General features: G+C 36.5%; 2 protein-coding genes across 2 annotated transcripts; both read left to right on the top strand.

The window, feature by feature from the left end:
- The first annotated feature begins 827 nt into the window (after window positions 1-827).
- LOC107135580 (cAMP-dependent protein kinase catalytic subunit beta) lies at window positions 828-4961 on the top strand. The gene has a single exon (XM_015477538.2). The coding sequence runs from the start codon at window positions 1063-1065 to the stop codon at window positions 2116-2118; it is 1056 nt and encodes a 351-aa protein (XP_015333024.1). The 5' UTR covers window positions 828-1062; the 3' UTR covers window positions 2119-4961.
- An 11940-nt stretch (window positions 4962-16901) lies between these two features.
- Window positions 16902-17846, top strand: LOC107157123 (olfactory receptor 52P1-like). Its single transcript, XM_015503423.1, has one exon. It carries the CDS (start codon window positions 16902-16904, stop codon window positions 17844-17846), a length of 945 nt encoding a protein of 314 aa, XP_015358909.1.
- Window positions 17847-18142: the final 296 nt, after the last annotated feature.

Genomic DNA, 18142 nt, shown 5'->3' with positions numbered 1-18142 from the left:
AAGCTGGATGAATGGCTTCCCAGAATCATCTTCTAGCTCTGTTTATACAGAGTGTGTGCAGGTGAATATAAGGGCAAAGGCTAGCCTGTGCCTCATGATCCCACTTAAATGGTAAATTTCCCCATGTGTGAATTTTAGTGAATATTGAGAAAGTATTTTCACTTACTTCTACATTCATGACAACACATGTTCTGGAGTAGTCAGTAACAAGGTTAAAAATCACGTAATAGTCCAGGCAATTTCTTACCTGAAAAAGACTCATTCAGGAAATGCATGCTAAACTCCTACAATGACCACTCATGACAAGGGTCACGTAAAATACATGGAACCATGCTTCATAAAATGTATGTTTGATGGGAAGACAGCAACTAGGAATCTGCATAAAATAAATTAACCTAAATATTGACCAAATAATTTCATGTTCAAAAAATATGGTATAATCTTTCAGAGGTGATATAGTGTGAGAGAATAGTGAATAGTGGCTGGAACACAATGATCATATTATTTCTGACATAGATTGACATGTATTAGAAAGGTTTTATTTTGTTTTGTTTTAAGCTAGAGAGAGAAAAATACATGTGGAATAAAGAATAAGTACAAATTTAAGCTTGGGTCGGGCACAGTGGAGCATGCTTTTAATCCCAGCAGCTCGGGAGGTTGATACAGGAAGATCATGAGTTCAAAGCCAGCCTCAGCAACTTAGCGAGGCACTAAGCAACTCATTGAGACCTTGTTTCTAAATAAAATACAAAATAGGACTGGGGATGTGGCTCAGTGTTTAAGTGCCCTGAGTTAAATTCCCAGTTTAAAAAAAAAAAATGGGCCACCGCCACCGCCTCCACCGCCGCCACTACTATGGCTGCCACCGCTGTTGCCTGGGAGTTCGCTGAAGCCCTTTCCTCAGATCTGGCCGGTTCTGCCCGCCTGCACTCCGGGCCCCACCGACCGGCGCATTCATCGCTCTGACGGGTGCAGAAGCGGGAGTTGCCTCGGTCTGTGGAGCGGCGGGGCGGCCCCAGCCCCTCTTCCCCTCCCTGACCCCTTCTTGCCATCGCCCCAATCATGGGGAACGCGGCGACCGCCAAGAAAGGCAGCGAGGTGGAAAGCGTGAAGGAATTTCTAGCCAAAGCCAAAGAAGACTTTCTGAAAAAATGGGAGAATCCACCCCCGAATAATGCTGGACTCGAGGATTTTGAAAGGAAAAAAACCCTTGGAACAGGTTCATTTGGAAGAGTCATGCTGGTGAAACATAAAGCCACTGAACAGTATTATGCCATGAAGATCTTAGATAAGCAGAAGTTTGTTAAACTGAAGCAAATCGAGCATACTTTGAATGACAAAAGAATATTACAGGCAGTGAATTTTCCTTTTCTTGTTCGACTGGAGTATTCTTTCAAGGATAATTCTAATTTATACATGGTTATGGAATATGTCCCTGGGGGTGAAATGTTTTCACATCTAAGAAGAATTGGAAGGTTCAGTGAGCCCCATGCGCGGTTCTATGCAGCTCAGATAGTGCTAACATTTGAGTACCTCCATTCATTAGACCTCATCTACAGAGATCTAAAACCTGAAAATCTCTTAATTGACCATCAAGGTTATATCCAGGTCACAGACTTTGGGTTTGCCAAAAGAGTTAAAGGCAGAACTTGGACATTATGTGGTACTCCAGAGTATTTGGCTCCTGAAATAATCCTCAGCAAGGGATACAATAAGGCAGTGGATTGGTGGGCATTGGGAGTGCTAATCTATGAAATGGCTGCTGGCTATCCACCATTCTTCGCAGATCAACCAATTCAGATTTATGAAAAGATTGTTTCTGGGAAAGTTCGATTCCCATCCCACTTCAGTTCTGATCTCAAGGACCTTCTAAGGAACCTGCTCCAGGTGGATCTGACAAAGCGATTTGGAAATTTAAAAAACGGTGTGAGTGATATAAAAACTCACAAGTGGTTTGCCACAACAGATTGGATTGCTATTTACCAGAGGAAGGTTGAAGCTCCATTCATACCAAAGTTTAGAGGCTCTGGAGATACCAGCAACTTTGACGACTATGAAGAAGAAGATATCCGTGTCTCTATAACAGAAAAATGTGCAAAAGAATTTAGTGAATTTTAGAGAGGAACAAGAAACCGCCAGAGCTTACACTCAATCTTTGCGCTCTGTTGAGATATAAGGTGGAGCTGAGACCATCCTTGTTGAAGCAGTTACCTATTCCTTCATTCCAGCGACTGAGTGAGGTCTTTATTGCCATCACCCCTGTGTGCTCTCTGCATCCACCTCTGTAATAAGGCACCGCTAAGCAAGCATTGTCTGTGCCATGACACAGTAGAGACCACTTCCCTACTCTTTGGGTTGTCTTTCTCTCCCTCCTACATCCATTTCTTCCTTTTCCTTAGTTTTTCTGTAAACAGTGCTCCATTTTATTTTGGTGGTATCTTAGATGGGCAGTGTTATGGTCATGTGATGTTTGGAAGAAACGATAAGTGTTGCTTTTAGTGGATTTTGCCAATATTTTATTGGTCAGTGGCTTCAAGACAAACTTTTTAATAATTATTTTTACTTTTAGTAACTTAGACTCAGTTTTGCCAAAACTCCTAACTTTTTTGAGGATTGAATGCGTTATCACCAAAGGAAATTACACAAATTGAGACAAAAGATTCTTGGAATTCAAAAATGAATTTAGAATAGCTTGACATAGCAATTTAGATTCCTGGATTCCTATAGAACTTCCTATAACCCGAGGTTCTTTTTCCCTTCACTTTCTCTCCTTAAGAAATTAAATAACAGTCTGTATAGCATGACAGATGTGTCTCATTCCACAAGAAAAAAATAAAAGAGATGGATCATGGCCCAGACTTTCTTACTTGGTACCAACATTTCTGTAGGTATTAGAGAAGAGTTCTAAGGTTTCTAAACCTTAACTTTCCCATAAGGGTTAAAGCCAGTATTTTAACAGAATGTGATTAATACAGGTGGCAAATTTAAATTTTCAGTCTTCACTATAAACCTTTTAAAGGAAAAGAAGCAAACTAAAAAAGTATTGGTTTGGATGAATACTTTGCTAAGTCAAACAAATGGCTTAATTCTTGAAAACAATATATATTCCTATTTAAGTGAGTTTTTTTTTCTTTGTTTTGCTTTATATTAAGAACAAAAGAAATTGTTATCTGCTTATTGTTCTGGTGTACTGTATTTTTAAGCCTAAGGTAGGGGCACTGTTGCAACTTCTGCTTTCATCCCATGCCTCAGCAATGAGGAAAGGGGACAAAATTCATAAAATTGCCACATTTGTATTTTAATTTTGGGGTGTGATATTTTTAGATGTTGTAATTTCTAACCTTTTCTCTCGGTAAAGAGATTATATGACCATGCAGATACAATTTAAGTATTTGAGTTTAGTTATTTTTTATACTTTTTTGCCAACTGACTTAATGTTGCTGTCATATGGAAATTTCAAGCACTTTTGCACATTTAGTTCAGTGTTTGTTGAGAATCCATGGCTTAACTCAATTTTTTTTTTACTATATTTCTTCTTTCCTTTTAATTTTCCCTATCTGGTTTTTATCTCTGTGTCTCAGTGACCTATCTTAAAACAACACACCAAAATAGCTTAAACTGTGTTCATTTTTTTAATGATCAATTTATGTGCATAAAGATGAACTGTTTATAGTGCAACTGATCTTCTTGTATATTACTGTTCTATTTGCTTCCTTATTGGTGCAAGTAGGTCACTGACACCACATCTCATCTATACTGCCCCTTACAAAACCTTTGAAGACAGTGAATAATACTGTCTGAAATGTTCTGTCCACCAATCTGTATGTCCTTTCAGTGTCAAGTGTTTCTGCATGGTAATGTCACATAAGGCTGATGCTGATTTCAGTTGGTTCACCTGTATTTAAATGTGCAAGTAAAATTTGAAACACTTTGCCATAGCAAGTTTTATGTAACAAAGATATATCATCATGTTAATAGATTTAAAACATCATTTGTATAAAATATTTAAATTAATTTTTTTTGTATTTCATTTAGAACCAAGAACATGCTGATCATTGCATTCTATATATATGCTACAAATTCTATGGTAGCTTTATTGTATATTATTGTAAAATTATTTCAATAAATCATGGGGATGATGCTTTGATTATTACAATTTAGTTTTCAGTAATCGAAAAATTTCTATAAATTCAAAAAATATTTTTTTCTATGAAATTACTAGTGTCCAACTATAGAATCTACCCAAGTAGACGACCCCTAGGTGTACATTGGTTTCTGAGGGCTATTCTGCCATTCCATTTTACTATTTGAAAAATATGAGCAAACTGTCAAATGTCATGGGAGTCTATTTCTGACCAATCAAGTACACTAAATTAAAATATTTTTAAAGTATATGAAGTTCTCAGTTTCAGCCACAGTATAGCCAAGAACAAGATTAAAAACTTGAATTTTAAAAAGTGGCAAAAATAGTAATAATCTCAAATTACATTATGTGAAACAGTTATATTTTTGCCCAGTAAATAATTGAGATAGCATTGTATGGGAAGGAGTCCTATACTGAAGGTCAAGACATCTGAGTTTAAGGCCAGAAAACTATCAGAATGACCCTGGCTTCCATTCTCCTACCTGTAGAATAGAAGGATTAGATTAGGCACTTTCTGAGGTCCCTTCTAACTTTCCTGTGTTATGACAAGATTTTCCCTCTTCTCTTCTCTTCTCTTCTCTTCTCTTCTCTTCTCTTCTCTCTCTCCTCTCTCTATCTCTTGTTTTGTGATATTTTGAAGGGATATCATGCTTTCAAATAAGTCTCAGTCATGGGATGTACTTTTGGGCATCTTTCTTCTTATCTCTGACAGTGTTCTTACAATTATTTGAATATCATGAGAACCTTGTGTATGTCCTGATTCCTTACTCATTCACTGATGCTAAATACACAGTTGCTATCAAACTGTCAACCTACCCCAAAAAAAAAAAATACTGTGGCTTTTGGGTATCGCTGTCTTGTTCTTGGTATGTTCTTGTACTGACTGCCCACTGGCCTGGAAATATTCATTTTAGGCCTGGAAAAAAAATCATTTTTCTTTCCCACTAATTGTTTTTTTTCTGCTTGTGTAAGAATCAAATGAAATAATGTGTGTGAAAGCACCTTGTAAACTGTAAGCTATCAATGTAAAATGTAAAAGTGTATTGTTACTTCATTAATTCTTCTTTGTTTAGAATGGAATTTCCTGTCACTACCATAGCTAGGAAATGCTGAAAACAACCGTGTTTTTTAATTAATCAATAACTGCAAAATTAAAGTATCTTCAAAGGAAAAAAAATAAAAAATAAAAAAATAAAAAAAAATGGACTTGGAAGTCAAGAAAACTCAAGTTTCTAAGGACAGATAATAAATCATTAGGTTCTGAAGAAAATGATTAAGGAAAGAGAGGTATATTGCAAATCAAAACAAGTCATAATCAAAACTTAAATCATAAGTCATAATTATTAAGAACACAAAATTGTATGACTACCTTTAAGGACACTGATACATTAAAAAATATGAAAATGAGACCATTACTAATCATTACTTTAAGATAAACCTGGACTGATTGGGACATTTTGAAAGAATATAATTAACTCTCATTAACAATGCTTGATGAGCAAAGAAAATTAGGAGTAGTAGAGCTCCAGAGAAGATGAAAGTCTTCACCCTAGAACATGTTCTAGGTCAAATTCAGGTCATGCTTGAGAAAGAGTAGGACACCAAGATTTAGAATAGTCACATCCGGGATGAAAAATCCAATTTTTTAAAAAAAATCTCAGATTAAAAGATGTATCAAAACAAAACAAAACCAGCAATGATGATGGGATACTTAATTAATAATTAGATATGGAAATTTTATTGATATGGAAGCAAACCTCCATGACATAAGACTAAATGTCTTTGCAAGAAACTTGGGAGATGGTGCTAATATGTCAGAAATTTGGAAAAATGATGTTACACAATGAGTAAGATAAAAATTATAGTAATGTCATGACACATTATACAGAAAGGTACCAGAGTGCTGGACATAATTGATTATAAGATGCCAAAAACCACCAGTAAAATATGGTCCATGGAAATCACTAGAGGACCTTCCACTAAGTGAACATGAAGGAATGTAAGGGAGAAGGTACCATAATCATTGAGGATGCAATGGTGGCTAGCCTTTTTTGTTTAGTATAAAGGTAGAAAGCGCTATTATAAAAACAGGGTACAAGTATGTGAACGAGACTATACAATTAAAAAAAAAAATAAACGCAGGTCAAGTGGCAGCATTTAATCATCTGAAAGAAGATGGTAATTCTTTTTGTGTAAATTGTCAAGGCCAGAGTAGTGGCTAACTGGCTTCATGTAGAGAGAGGGACAGGGATAGCTATTAAAATGTGCTATTCCTAGAGGTCAGCTGGTTATCAACCAACAAAGATATTTTTCACCCTGTATTTCTAAATAAAAACCAAGGATATGACACAGAAATTTGATGTCTGAATAAAATGGTCAAATATGTTGCTTAGTTTTCAACCTGAGGCAGTTTCCAGATCCAAAATCCAATGACTAAAGAAAAATTCATGTTCCTAAGAGCCAGAATACCAAAACCAAATTCCAAGTATATGTGAGACTATATCTTCCAGTTCTTTTATGAAGGAAACATATAAAGATATGAAGGAAGGCTAATGTGAAGGCTAATGAGTGACTACCCTAAGACTTATGTTAAAATTAAATAGCATTTTTAACAGTACTAACAGGTACTTAGGCAATAGGGGACCACCTTCAGAAATGGGTAATACTGTGATCATGGGAATCACCTGCTCATGAAAGGATGCAGTCAGATGGATTTTAATCTAATTCTTGTTTGTATCCTTCCTCACTATATGATATTCTAATACATGTTGTGACATAACTAGAAGGACCTTACCAGATGCTGGCACTGTGCTTTGGACTTCCAGACTCTAGAATAGTTTAAAAAAATCAGTTCTTTATAGATTAGATAGTCTGAGGTATTCTATTATAGCAGCAGAAAATGGACTAAGGTACTCAGGGAAATGAATAAAGGAATAAGTATACATGATAAAACATATTCTAAACTGACACTAAGCTAAAAACCCATAGAATGATCATTACCTCCATATTGTAATGAGAGCATATGGAACAAGGTAAACTTGGAGGTCTTTCTCAGCTTTGTTTCACAATGAATCAACAAATCCAACAGTAATTTACCTATTCCCCAGAAAATAAAATTTAAATGAACATACAAAGTAGTTGGATGAAATTACATTATATGGGTTTTCAAAAGGCCATAACCTTTGTCATCTGTGGACAGATTTAACTGCACTGTGTTTAAGCATTAGAGTAGTAAAATTGGGGAAAGTGAGTATAAACAACTATTTCATAGGTTTTGTTGTAAAATGCTATAAGATAAATTGGTCAATATCTAATAGGTACATGGTTCATGAGAATTTCTATAGATATATCTCACTATATTTTTTTAAGGTAGCTTGTTCATATATTGATAGGAGTGCTAATATTGAAAGGTAGTAATGATTACAGATTAGACAGAATGGAGAAACACCAGAGCATATCAGTTGAGATGCAACAAAGATAGGATACATTACACAATGTTAGAAAATGGAGATGTTGGTTTTTGTGAGGAGTAACATTCCATTCACATTGTTACTGGAGTCCTTGCTGAAGGGCCTGTCTCCACGGGTCCTAAGAGACCAGACCCACCCACCTGCCTCAATATACCAAATAAGAGATGAGGGTGGTAAAAGCAGGAAATGAATTTATTCTGTGTGGTAGACATACTAGGAAGAGTAAGCTATAGTGAACTAAGAACTGTCTTCAAGGGGAGGTAATAGCTCAAGCATGATAGAAGGGAAGGACAAAGCAGAGGCAAGAAGTATGAATAGCCACGCCATCTTGGTCTACCTGTGGTCTGGTTGATCATTATCTCAGATCAGTTTTGCAGGGTCTTTCTGGCTTCAGAGGAGATGATTGCTTGAAAGTTGCCCTGTTCCTGGAAACGGGAACATTGAGATATGCTAAAGAGGATAATTGGTGTAGGGCAGAGTAGCAAAATGGAACTAAGTTGTGCCATTGACTGCATCCTTTTAGGCACAACTCCAGTGGTATAGTATGAAATGGTGCATAATACTAGCTGAATTCTTGAGATATCTTAGTTACATTTATCGTGATATCTTCAGCCTTCAAATGGAAGAAGATATTAAGCAAATATAGGTCCTATCAATCTTTTATTACTAGTTTTTAGAAAAACACTCTTTGAATGATTAACATGTTAACCTACAGAGTTAAGAAGGGATCTGATCCAAAGATTAATGTAGCCAAAGGGGGCAGATGCAATATGACGGCCAAAATGCTAATCTGTTGTACCATATTTAGCCAGCCATCAGACATATGCAGGCCAATGTGAAGAGTCAGTGCCTTTACAAAAGCAGCCTCCAGCTCATTTGTTACAATACAAGCAGGAAATCATTGAAGATGAACAAATTCAGAGAGAGGTGCATGAGTGGAGGTGTAGATGGGATATTCTTTTGCAGCTCTTTTTTTTTTTCCCCTGTTGCTGTGAAATTGGTAGCTCAGTGGGTCTTGAGATGAAAACAGAATTGAGAAGATATCTGGATCCAGAGAAAATGTGAAATAATTTTGAGGAGACAGAATAAACATAGGGACTCCAGAATTACATTCCATGTTAGGGGACAATTGGTATGGTGATGGTGAATCAGGCTTCATTGTAGGAGATACTCCTCCCATCCCAGTTCAGTAGTGCAGATACAGCCATGGAGTGTCTGGTATACAAATATGCCCATGATGTCCCCTATGTTTCTATTTCATCACAACAGATGGAAATACATTAGATTAAAGATTTGCCTTATTAAGTTGATGTTTTAAACATACATTGGCTTAAAAACATCAATAATCATATGCCGGGAGCCATTTATGAGCCATGGGTAAACTGAATGATGTTTTAGCCATTAAGGCAGAAAAGCCTGGTATCAGGAACGCCCAGTAGGAACCCACTGGTTTGAGAATGCCTGGTTCATGTGGGGCCCAGCCTAACTCACTGCTCAAATTCTAGCAAATTCTAGCATATTTGTGGTGATGGGTGTGGCTTGTCAAAATGCCAATCAACCTGTTTACTGCAAGACTCTTGCCACACCCAAAAGCAAGCCTAAGTAAGATTAAGTATGTAGCCATTGTTCTATTAAGTTGCTCTGATGTGAACCTCTAATAGACCATCTGTTTTATTATCACAGATGACAAAAAGGTATAGACAAGGTCACTGAACCAAGACTCCTCCCACTGAAACCTTATCCCTGCCTTTAATGTACTCCCCCTTAAATATAGAATTGGGGCCTTTTTTCATTTGTTCATTTCCAGCTCCAATCAGATGCTCCTCTTTTTGTATCTAATGTATGGCTCTGACTTTATTTCTTACATATTATTTCAGACTTTTTATTTCCCCATGCAGCTCATACTTCTTGGTCATGAATCTGCTCTGTTGGGGTTCTGGCCATTCAATAAGAACATTTTGAGCTATTTGCAGTCTGCCTACCATGCATATCCAGCAAAACTGTGCCCAATGTCTATAGCCATAAATAAAATAAATCTGGAGATTTAAATACCCAATTCTTAAGGGACTCTTCAGAGCTCTCTAACCTAGAAACTCCCCCACATTGCAGCTGAGCCACAACACCTAGAAATGCAAACTTCCCTTTCCCCTGAAAGTCCCCTGCCTGCCTACCTTATTTTCCCAGTTGGCTATTGCTTCTAGATGATCCCAACATGCAAACCCGTTAATGTAAAACCAAATAAATCGTGTGTGTGCTACCATTATTTAATGGACATACTATGTTTACTTGATCGGTCCTGATAGCCTTCAAACCTTCTATAATAATAAATGTCATGAGATTATTAAGTTGCTCTGATGTAAACCTTTAATAGACCATCTGTTTTATCATCACAGATGACAAAAAGGTATAGACAATAAAAGTTCACTGAATTAAGTTTTACATTTCTGAAGATTAGGGATTAAATTGTCTGATATGTTTAGATTTGTAATAGGAATATTACTAAGAACTTGGAATCATTATAGGTCTTAGAAGTAAAAACAGATGGAGAGACTGAATTTACCTACCAGAGGAGTGGAAAAAAATGAGGCACTTTTGGTTTGTACATAGGGGAGGGTAATAAGGTGATAGATGTCTTTACCTTTATCAAAATAGAAAAGAAAATTATTTTTCTCATATTTTTTTGTCTATGGGCTCTCTAGATGTTTTTGTAGGATAAGTGACCTGAATCGCACAAGAGTTCATTAAAGACTTTTGCTGACTTGGATTAAGAGAAAATGATGTATTTACAGTTACAGTGAGTAATTTAATATAAATCTATCCCTAATCTGTATCTGTGGCATAACACCTGCTATTTACACTAAGAGTAAAATTAATAAAGGCAAGAATACCCAAGAGACTATAATCACCTGAGAAAAGACGTCAATTTAGGCACACGTAAGAGACTGATGTTGCATGTCTTGTTGGCTAAGGCAGAGAAGATGAGGAATGGAATGCTGAAGATGCAGGACAGAAAGAAACAAGCTGGAAAAATATGACATATAAGGTAGGAGATGCATGAGCTCAAGTGAAGTTATGGAAGGGTTTAAGTTATTGACAATGATGACATCTAGAGTAGAGAATAGAAGATGCTACCAGTGACTAGAGAGTGAATAAGATAGAAAAAAGTGGGGTCTTTTTTTTTCCCCAAAACAAAGTTATACACAACATGATTGGTTGAGATAAGTAGAACTTTTGAGAAGTTATAATGGGCCCTCAACAGATACCTACAAAGAAGGGGCAAAGTTTCAAAATTCAGTTGGGAAAGACAGATTATCAGTATCAAATCATGAAAACACAGACATCTTCTTCCTACTTCTACCTTAAGGCAGTGACATCCCATCTGTAACCTTAAAATGAGGAGGGAACTAAGAAGGCATGGGTATGGGGGAGGGAAGAGCATTAGCTGCTAGAAGCAAAAACGTGAAATTATGTTAAGCAGGCAGACAGCACAGAAAGGCAATTTGGTTGAGACTCAAGTAAAATCAAGAATGAGCTGGACAGCAGGAAGTGATGCCAGAGAACTCAGAGGACCCAGCTTGTAAAGGCATTGTTATCATTTTGGACAATGTCACTGTAAACATGGATTTAGGCATTTTATACAGGATTATAGACTTTAACCCAGGCATAACTCATTTTTTTTATCTTAATGAAATATTTGTTTAAATAAATGAAATTTGTAGCCAGAACTACCTGGATTCAGGTACTAATGTTATGTTTATTAGTTATAAACTTTCTGAACAATTCTTAAGTCTATTGGTCTTTCTGTTTTACTCTTCTGACAAATTATAACTTTTCTTTCCAAATGCTGCTTTGAAGGTCAAATGAGAGAAGAAATTTTAAGCTCTAATCTTAGGATCTAACAAATGGTGGTTTCAGTACTTAATAAGACCGTTTTCTTTAGTTCTAAGGTATCATATGTGTTTGGATATATTCAGCAAATACATCACATAACAAAGCTCTCAGCAGACCTTTGGATACAATGCATTTGTTAATTATCTTAACAGATAGTTCATGAAAATTACTCCACTTCAAAGTAATTTAGGTCTTGTAGTTTTGGAAAAGGACTATTATCCCCAGAAGATCACCAATTCCCTCACCATGTTCTTCCTTTAACCATGTGAAATCTGGAATCTACCATAACTCCAGCTCCTGCTGGCTGAGCATGCAGTCCCTCTGTTCCTTACAGGGGTGACTCTCTGGAGCACTGCTAGCTTTAGGTTCTTGTGAGTGAAGGCATAGGTGCAGAACAGGAAAAGAGTGAAGAGAGCTGTATGTAAGTATGTGCACTTATAGAATGATGAGATCCTTGAAAAGGTAATGTCCAACTTTTGAATACCTTAGTAAAGTGAAGCATAAAGATCACAGATACTTACTAATCATACACTTCTATAACCAACATAAACGTAATTACCTGTTGATTAAAGTATAGAGTCAAAGATACTCCAAATTAGAATTAAAATGGCATTGCAGCTGTTTGAATCAAACAGGTAATGGCACAGACATAGCTGGGAGAAAAAACAGCTGTTTCCTGCCATGCAGAATTAGAGATTCATCAATCCTGGTGATTCCTGTTGCAGGGAGCATATTTAGAAAGAACCTACAAATGTTTCTTATTCATTGAGGTGATCAATTGTTCAAGGACAAGATCTAGCCAACAGCTTCTTTCTACTTACTTTCTTAAAGCAACCAGACCACTACATTATATTAGTACAGGATTCTAATTTTAAAAAGCTAGAAAAATGAATTTGAATATCTTAATCATAAAGACATAAATTTAAAAATTTAAAATATTATAATTATTAATATGTTGTATTCAAACTAGTTAATCTATAGTAGTAAGAGTAAGTTTATGAAAAAAAATTTCAAACTGAAACTTGTAGCATGACATTTTCTCCATAATGATTTTTTTTTGATGGGGGGTACCAGGAATTGAACTCAAGGGCACTCAAGCACTGAGCCATATTGTTGTAGGGGACAGAGGAGGCAGGGCATTGAAGATAGCAGGAAACAGTTTTATTTGGCTGTAGCCCGGTAGAGAGAGTACAATTTTTGTTGTAATCAATTAATCCCCTGAACCCCAAGTTCAGGTAGTTTCAGAACTTTATACCCAGCGTGTAAAGGGAGGGCCTCAGAAGCTCACATTCTGCAGAAGTTCACACAAAACCAGCTTTTTCTTTCACTGTTTTGGGCAAGTTAACCTTTCAAGGATAGCACCTGAGAAGGGTACAGCTTCTGCTCTCCACCCCTCCCCACAGCTGTTACCATGGAGCCCAATTGGTAACTTCTCTTATGTTAGAAATACAGACATCTCTTTGAAGTTCCAGCTTAAGGCCAGGAGGCCTTGTTAAAGGATTTGTCTTTTGTTTTGTTTTGGTTTTGTTTTTGTTTTAATCACATTTTGCATTTGCAAATACACTTCTACAAACTACTATACTGGATAAATGTTTGTGAAAAACTAGTAAAGGGGCATTCAGCACCTGCAGTACTGATTTCTTCCAGGCCAATGGCCAAGTAAAATAGAGCAACAGGAAAATAGAAAGTTTAACTACATTGAACTCTTTTGTAGAGACTCTTGTGCTGATAGTACTAAGATTAATTATGGTGAAGCTTTCTGGAGAAGCTTAGCTAAGATTTTCTGTGGAGGAGGGGGTGCCATTACATATCCCTAGCTTATTTTGTATTTTATTTAGGGACAAGGTCTCATTGAGTTACTTAGCACCTTGCTTTTTCTAAAGCTGGCTTTGAACTGACAATCCTCCTGCCTCAGCCTCCTGATATCCTGGGATTGCAGGCATACACCATCATGCCTGGCTCCTGAATGGATCTTTTAAATAAGTATTTTCACATCTCTAGGTCTTCCCCTTCCTCACCTCAACTTTGATTTCTGCCCCAAAATTTAGAAACACGTTAGTAGCAAACATTAGAATATATTTTAATAGGCTTAACAATTTTTTTTTGTTTTAAATATGATTTATTCAAATGTGTATATGCATATAAAGTAAACTTGTTTGAGTATTGATGCAGTGTGTTTGAAGGAGCTTGACATATCACAAGTAAAAAAATTATTTTGTTCTTAAATCTCTGTATGAACAAAACCATTATTTTTTTATTCCATGTCTGTTTGTATGTGTATGTGTGTATACATATATATATATATGTGTGTGTATATGCATATATATATAATCTGTATTTTCACTGCTCTAGTCATGTAGGAGTAAAGGTATGTAGGTCTTCTCCAGATTATTATGTTAATTTTCAAAGTTCTGGGAGCCAACAGAAAAGTGTGAACAGCTTAACAGCTTTCTATTTTTCTATAGTGGAGATCCGGATAATCAAGATCCCCAAGCCCTCGGGTAATCTGTAATTGGTTTGGAATCCAACCTTATTGAATTGTGCTCTCTGCTCCTGCCATCCTCTTTCATAAACATGTCAGAACAAAGCTATAAAGTCTTTTTCTTTCACTATAGGCAAAGGTGGCAGGGACATGTTTCTTAACCCCTATATTCAGGCATTTTGTATTAACCTAAGAAAATATTAGAAACAGTATTCCTCTTGTGTAAGTGTTCATAAAAAGCATAAAATCATACTTAAGTACATGGTTTTGAAGCCAGACAAAGGGTGCAACTGCTTGGTTTTTCATACTAATAAGAATAACCCAGTGCTGGTCTTTGGGCTGGGTCATAGTAATATCTAGCTATGCTAGAGTTTCTACACTGAGAGTAATTTAATCATTCAGGGAGTTACATGTCTGAGTAATAATATATTAATAAATGTTATGTTCTGCAGTTTAATAACACTATGGAAATATTTTTTAAATATTAAGGAGGCAAAGGGAACACAGAAAATAACAATCTTGTTGTCTTAATCCAGCAGAGTCTAGAAGAGATTCCATTTGAACTACATGCTAGAAGATGAGCATTATTTGCCAAGAAAACATGACAAGGGTTAGGGGTTTGGGCATCAAAAGAGGAAGTAAAGAAAGGCACAATATTTCAAAGAGGTATGGTGTCTTGGGACAATAGTTAGAAATTCAGTAGAACCCAGTAGAGTGTAAAGAAAGAGTGGTTAGCTAATAGGGTAGATCATGGTTTAATTTGTATCTGGTATGCAATTCTGATTGTTGTGTCTTTGCTTACACACTTTAATGGAATCACATTATCTACAGAAAAATAGAACAATGACCTAATTTCAATGCTTGATTTATTGAATGCTTGCTTTGTGTAAATTGTTTTTACAAGTTGTTTACATGTTTTAATTAACTTAAGACTTCCACAACTTTTTGTTTTCTCTACTGTGAAGACTAGAAAACTGAGGAATGAGCTATAATTCATAGGTATAGAATAACTTAAACCTTATCATGGAGATAAATGCATTTAATAAAAAAGAAAACAAAGGGAGAATCGTTGCTGGAAATAGAAACAAAAGGAAGAAAAGCAGGTGATTGCTGGTATAATTTGAAAACCATTAAGGTTTAATGTACTTTATTTCCTAGGAGCAAAATACCATAATAATTAAATTCAATTACATAAATAATCATTTTATAAAGCCCAAGTCAGAATTAGAAAATTTTCAATTAACACTGAAAGTATTTATAATCCAGCATCTAATCAGTTCAATATTTGCTACATTTATTCAAATAGTGAATGAAGTGAGCATATGGGACACTTGGCCAGACTTCACAAATTATACTAGTATACATAGGATACATTACTTGTTATATCATGATTGGTTAAGGTCAAAATATTTGTCATTAATCAATCAATACTATGTAAATTATGTTTGAAACCAATAAAAAATTTAGGAGGATAAAAAGAACCGTGCTATTGGCCTAATCTTATTTTAATAGTATATTTATATTACTTTTATGTAGATATAGAACACCTACCTACAAAGGCGGCAGATAATGCTGATCAAATGGAGGATCAAGACAGTGATAAATGCTTAAAAATAAACTTAAAATATTACATAACATAATTCAACACAGTTGATAAATAGAAGTACAAAGTTTTGAACATTGCAAAAATTATCAAGAGAAATCTGACATTTAAAATAATCAAAATATTGATAAGTGTCTACACACTAAATATCTGTGACAGTAAAGATGGAGTTTGGCATAGTGAAGAATAACATGAACTCTGCAGTCATAAAGAATTGTGTTAGAATTCTTGTGTTTTGAGTCATTATTTCATAATATTCTGGGCTTCTATATTTTGTGTGTGTATGTGGGTGGTGCTTGGGTTTGAACCCAGGGCCTAGTGCGTGCAAGGCAAGCACTCTACCAACTGAGCTATATCCCCAACCCCTGGGCTTCTATTTTTTAATTAATCAACCTGGAAAATAATATTTAGCTGGCATAGTTTTGCAGCTTAACAGAAACAAATACAAAGGTTCTAGGACAGTACTTTTACTCATGTCAGGAACAAATAAGTATTAATTTCCTTCTTTACTTGATATAAAATTATAAGAACTGTGATCACACCAATATTGTAAATATTAAAATAAATACCAGAAACAGTGGTCTTTGTTATGACTAGTACACTCAGATAATACCCATAAGGAAAGTTAAGATGCACAGGGCACACTGTGGGAGGTACAGAAGAGTAAAAGTAGAAAATTAGGATTTCTGAAAATTAGGTGTAAAAAAGGTGGGTAGAGTTGGGAAATTATTCATTTGAAAAAGTGAAAAATTGATTAAAAACGTGATATATGTTAACATTCCAGAGCTCCAAGAGATAAGGGGCCAATACCATCTCAAGAGTCCTGGGTATAGATTCTGGGAAGTACTAAGAAATAATAAAAGTGCAATGGACCCTCTACAAAACGCATACCCTTAGCAGAGAGTACTCAGATGTCAGCTAAAAAGTTGTCCTTCAGGTTGACATGAGAAGGAAATTCAGGATAGATGAATTTGAAGATTTTCCACTTATAAAATTTAATTTTTCTAACAAAAGCTAATATAGCTTATCATTTAAAAATGTGAATTCAATTTTTATTTTATTGCTCACAGATAATTAGGTTTTAAAACAACTGAAGAAGCTCTTGACTTTGTGTTGGCTGCATAGTTTGTGCTCAGTGTCACTGGGTTTTTTGTTTTTTTCACTCTAAATTCAGAAAGATTTCTAATGCAATGCTTCGGATCTTCCAGATGCGTTTTTCATTTGTTTTCAGATTTGTTGTAATGACCCTGGCAGAATACTTTTGCTCTAACTGGAAAGACTCCTCCAGAGAAGACAGAGGGCAGCTGCACCATGGAACCAGCCAATAAATCCGAAATATCTCCAAGCAGCTTCTTTCTGATGGGCATCCCAGGGCTAGAGCACGTGCACGTCTGGATTGGGATTCCCTTCTGCTCCATGTATGTGGTGGCTGTGGTGGGGAATGTGACCATCCTGGCTGTGGTGAGGGCAGAGCAAAGTCTCCACGAGCCCATGTTCCTGTTCCTGTGCATGCTCTCAGTGACTGACCTGGTGCTGTCCACATCCACGCTGCCGCGCATGCTCTGTCTCTTCTGGCTGGGAGCCCACCACATAGCCTTTGATGCTTGCCTGGCTCAAATGTTCTTCATCCACAGCTTTACTGCCATGGAGTCAGGCTTCTTCTTGGCCATGGCCATTGACCGGTACGTGGCCATCTGTGAACCACTGCGCCATGCCACAATTCTCACCCACAATCGCATTGCCAAAATGGGAGCTGCTGTGCTGGTGCGGGGAGTAGCCTTCTTTTCCCCACACCCCATCCTGCTCAAGCAGCTCCCCTACTGCAGAACTCGAATCATCGCACACACCTACTGCGAGTTCATGGCTGTGGTGAAGCTGGCATGTGTAGACACAGGAGCCACCAAGCGTTACAGCCTCAGTGTGGCTTCTGTGATTGGCTCCTGTGATGGCTTTTTCATTGTCTTCTCTTATGCTCTAATCCTCCGTGCAGTCTTTCGTCTTCCCTCCAGAGAAGCCCGTCTGAAAGCTCTGGGCACATGTGGCTCCCATGTCTGTGTCATCCTTGTTTTTTATTCCACGGCTGTTTTTACTTTCTTGACTCACCGCTTTGGACACAATGTGCCCCACCAAGTTCACATCTTCATTGCAAATATGTATCTTCTGGTACCCCCCTTTCTGAACCCCATTGTTTATGGTGTTAGGACGAAGAAAATTCGGGAGCATGTTCTTAGTTCTCTAAGGGCAAAAGTTTTCTGATCATACTGTAATTGCAGTGGTAGTAACAGAATAGGGAGAGAAGAGGGTAAATAATTGATACCTTTCTCATACCTTACTAATGGGCATCCCAGGGCTAGAGCACATACACATCTGGTTTGGTATTCCCTATATTTAAGTGTTTTTGTTTGTTTGTTTGTTTTTTCTTTTTCTTGTTTTTCCTCCTAGGAAATTAGACATGTTATTTATACTGGAAGAATAAGTACAGAAGAAATTCCCCAAACCTAATGAAACAATGGGCATCATATTTTTTGTGTGCACCTGAGTTTTAGGAACCT

This window comes from Marmota marmota, unplaced genomic scaffold (assembly GCF_001458135.2).
Source record: "Marmota marmota marmota unplaced genomic scaffold, marMar, whole genome shotgun sequence".
Lineage (NCBI taxonomy): Eukaryota > Metazoa > Chordata > Mammalia > Rodentia > Sciuridae > Marmota > Marmota marmota.
The sequence above is the reverse complement of the archived record's forward strand: the minus strand, read 5'-3'. Positions and strand labels throughout refer to the sequence as shown.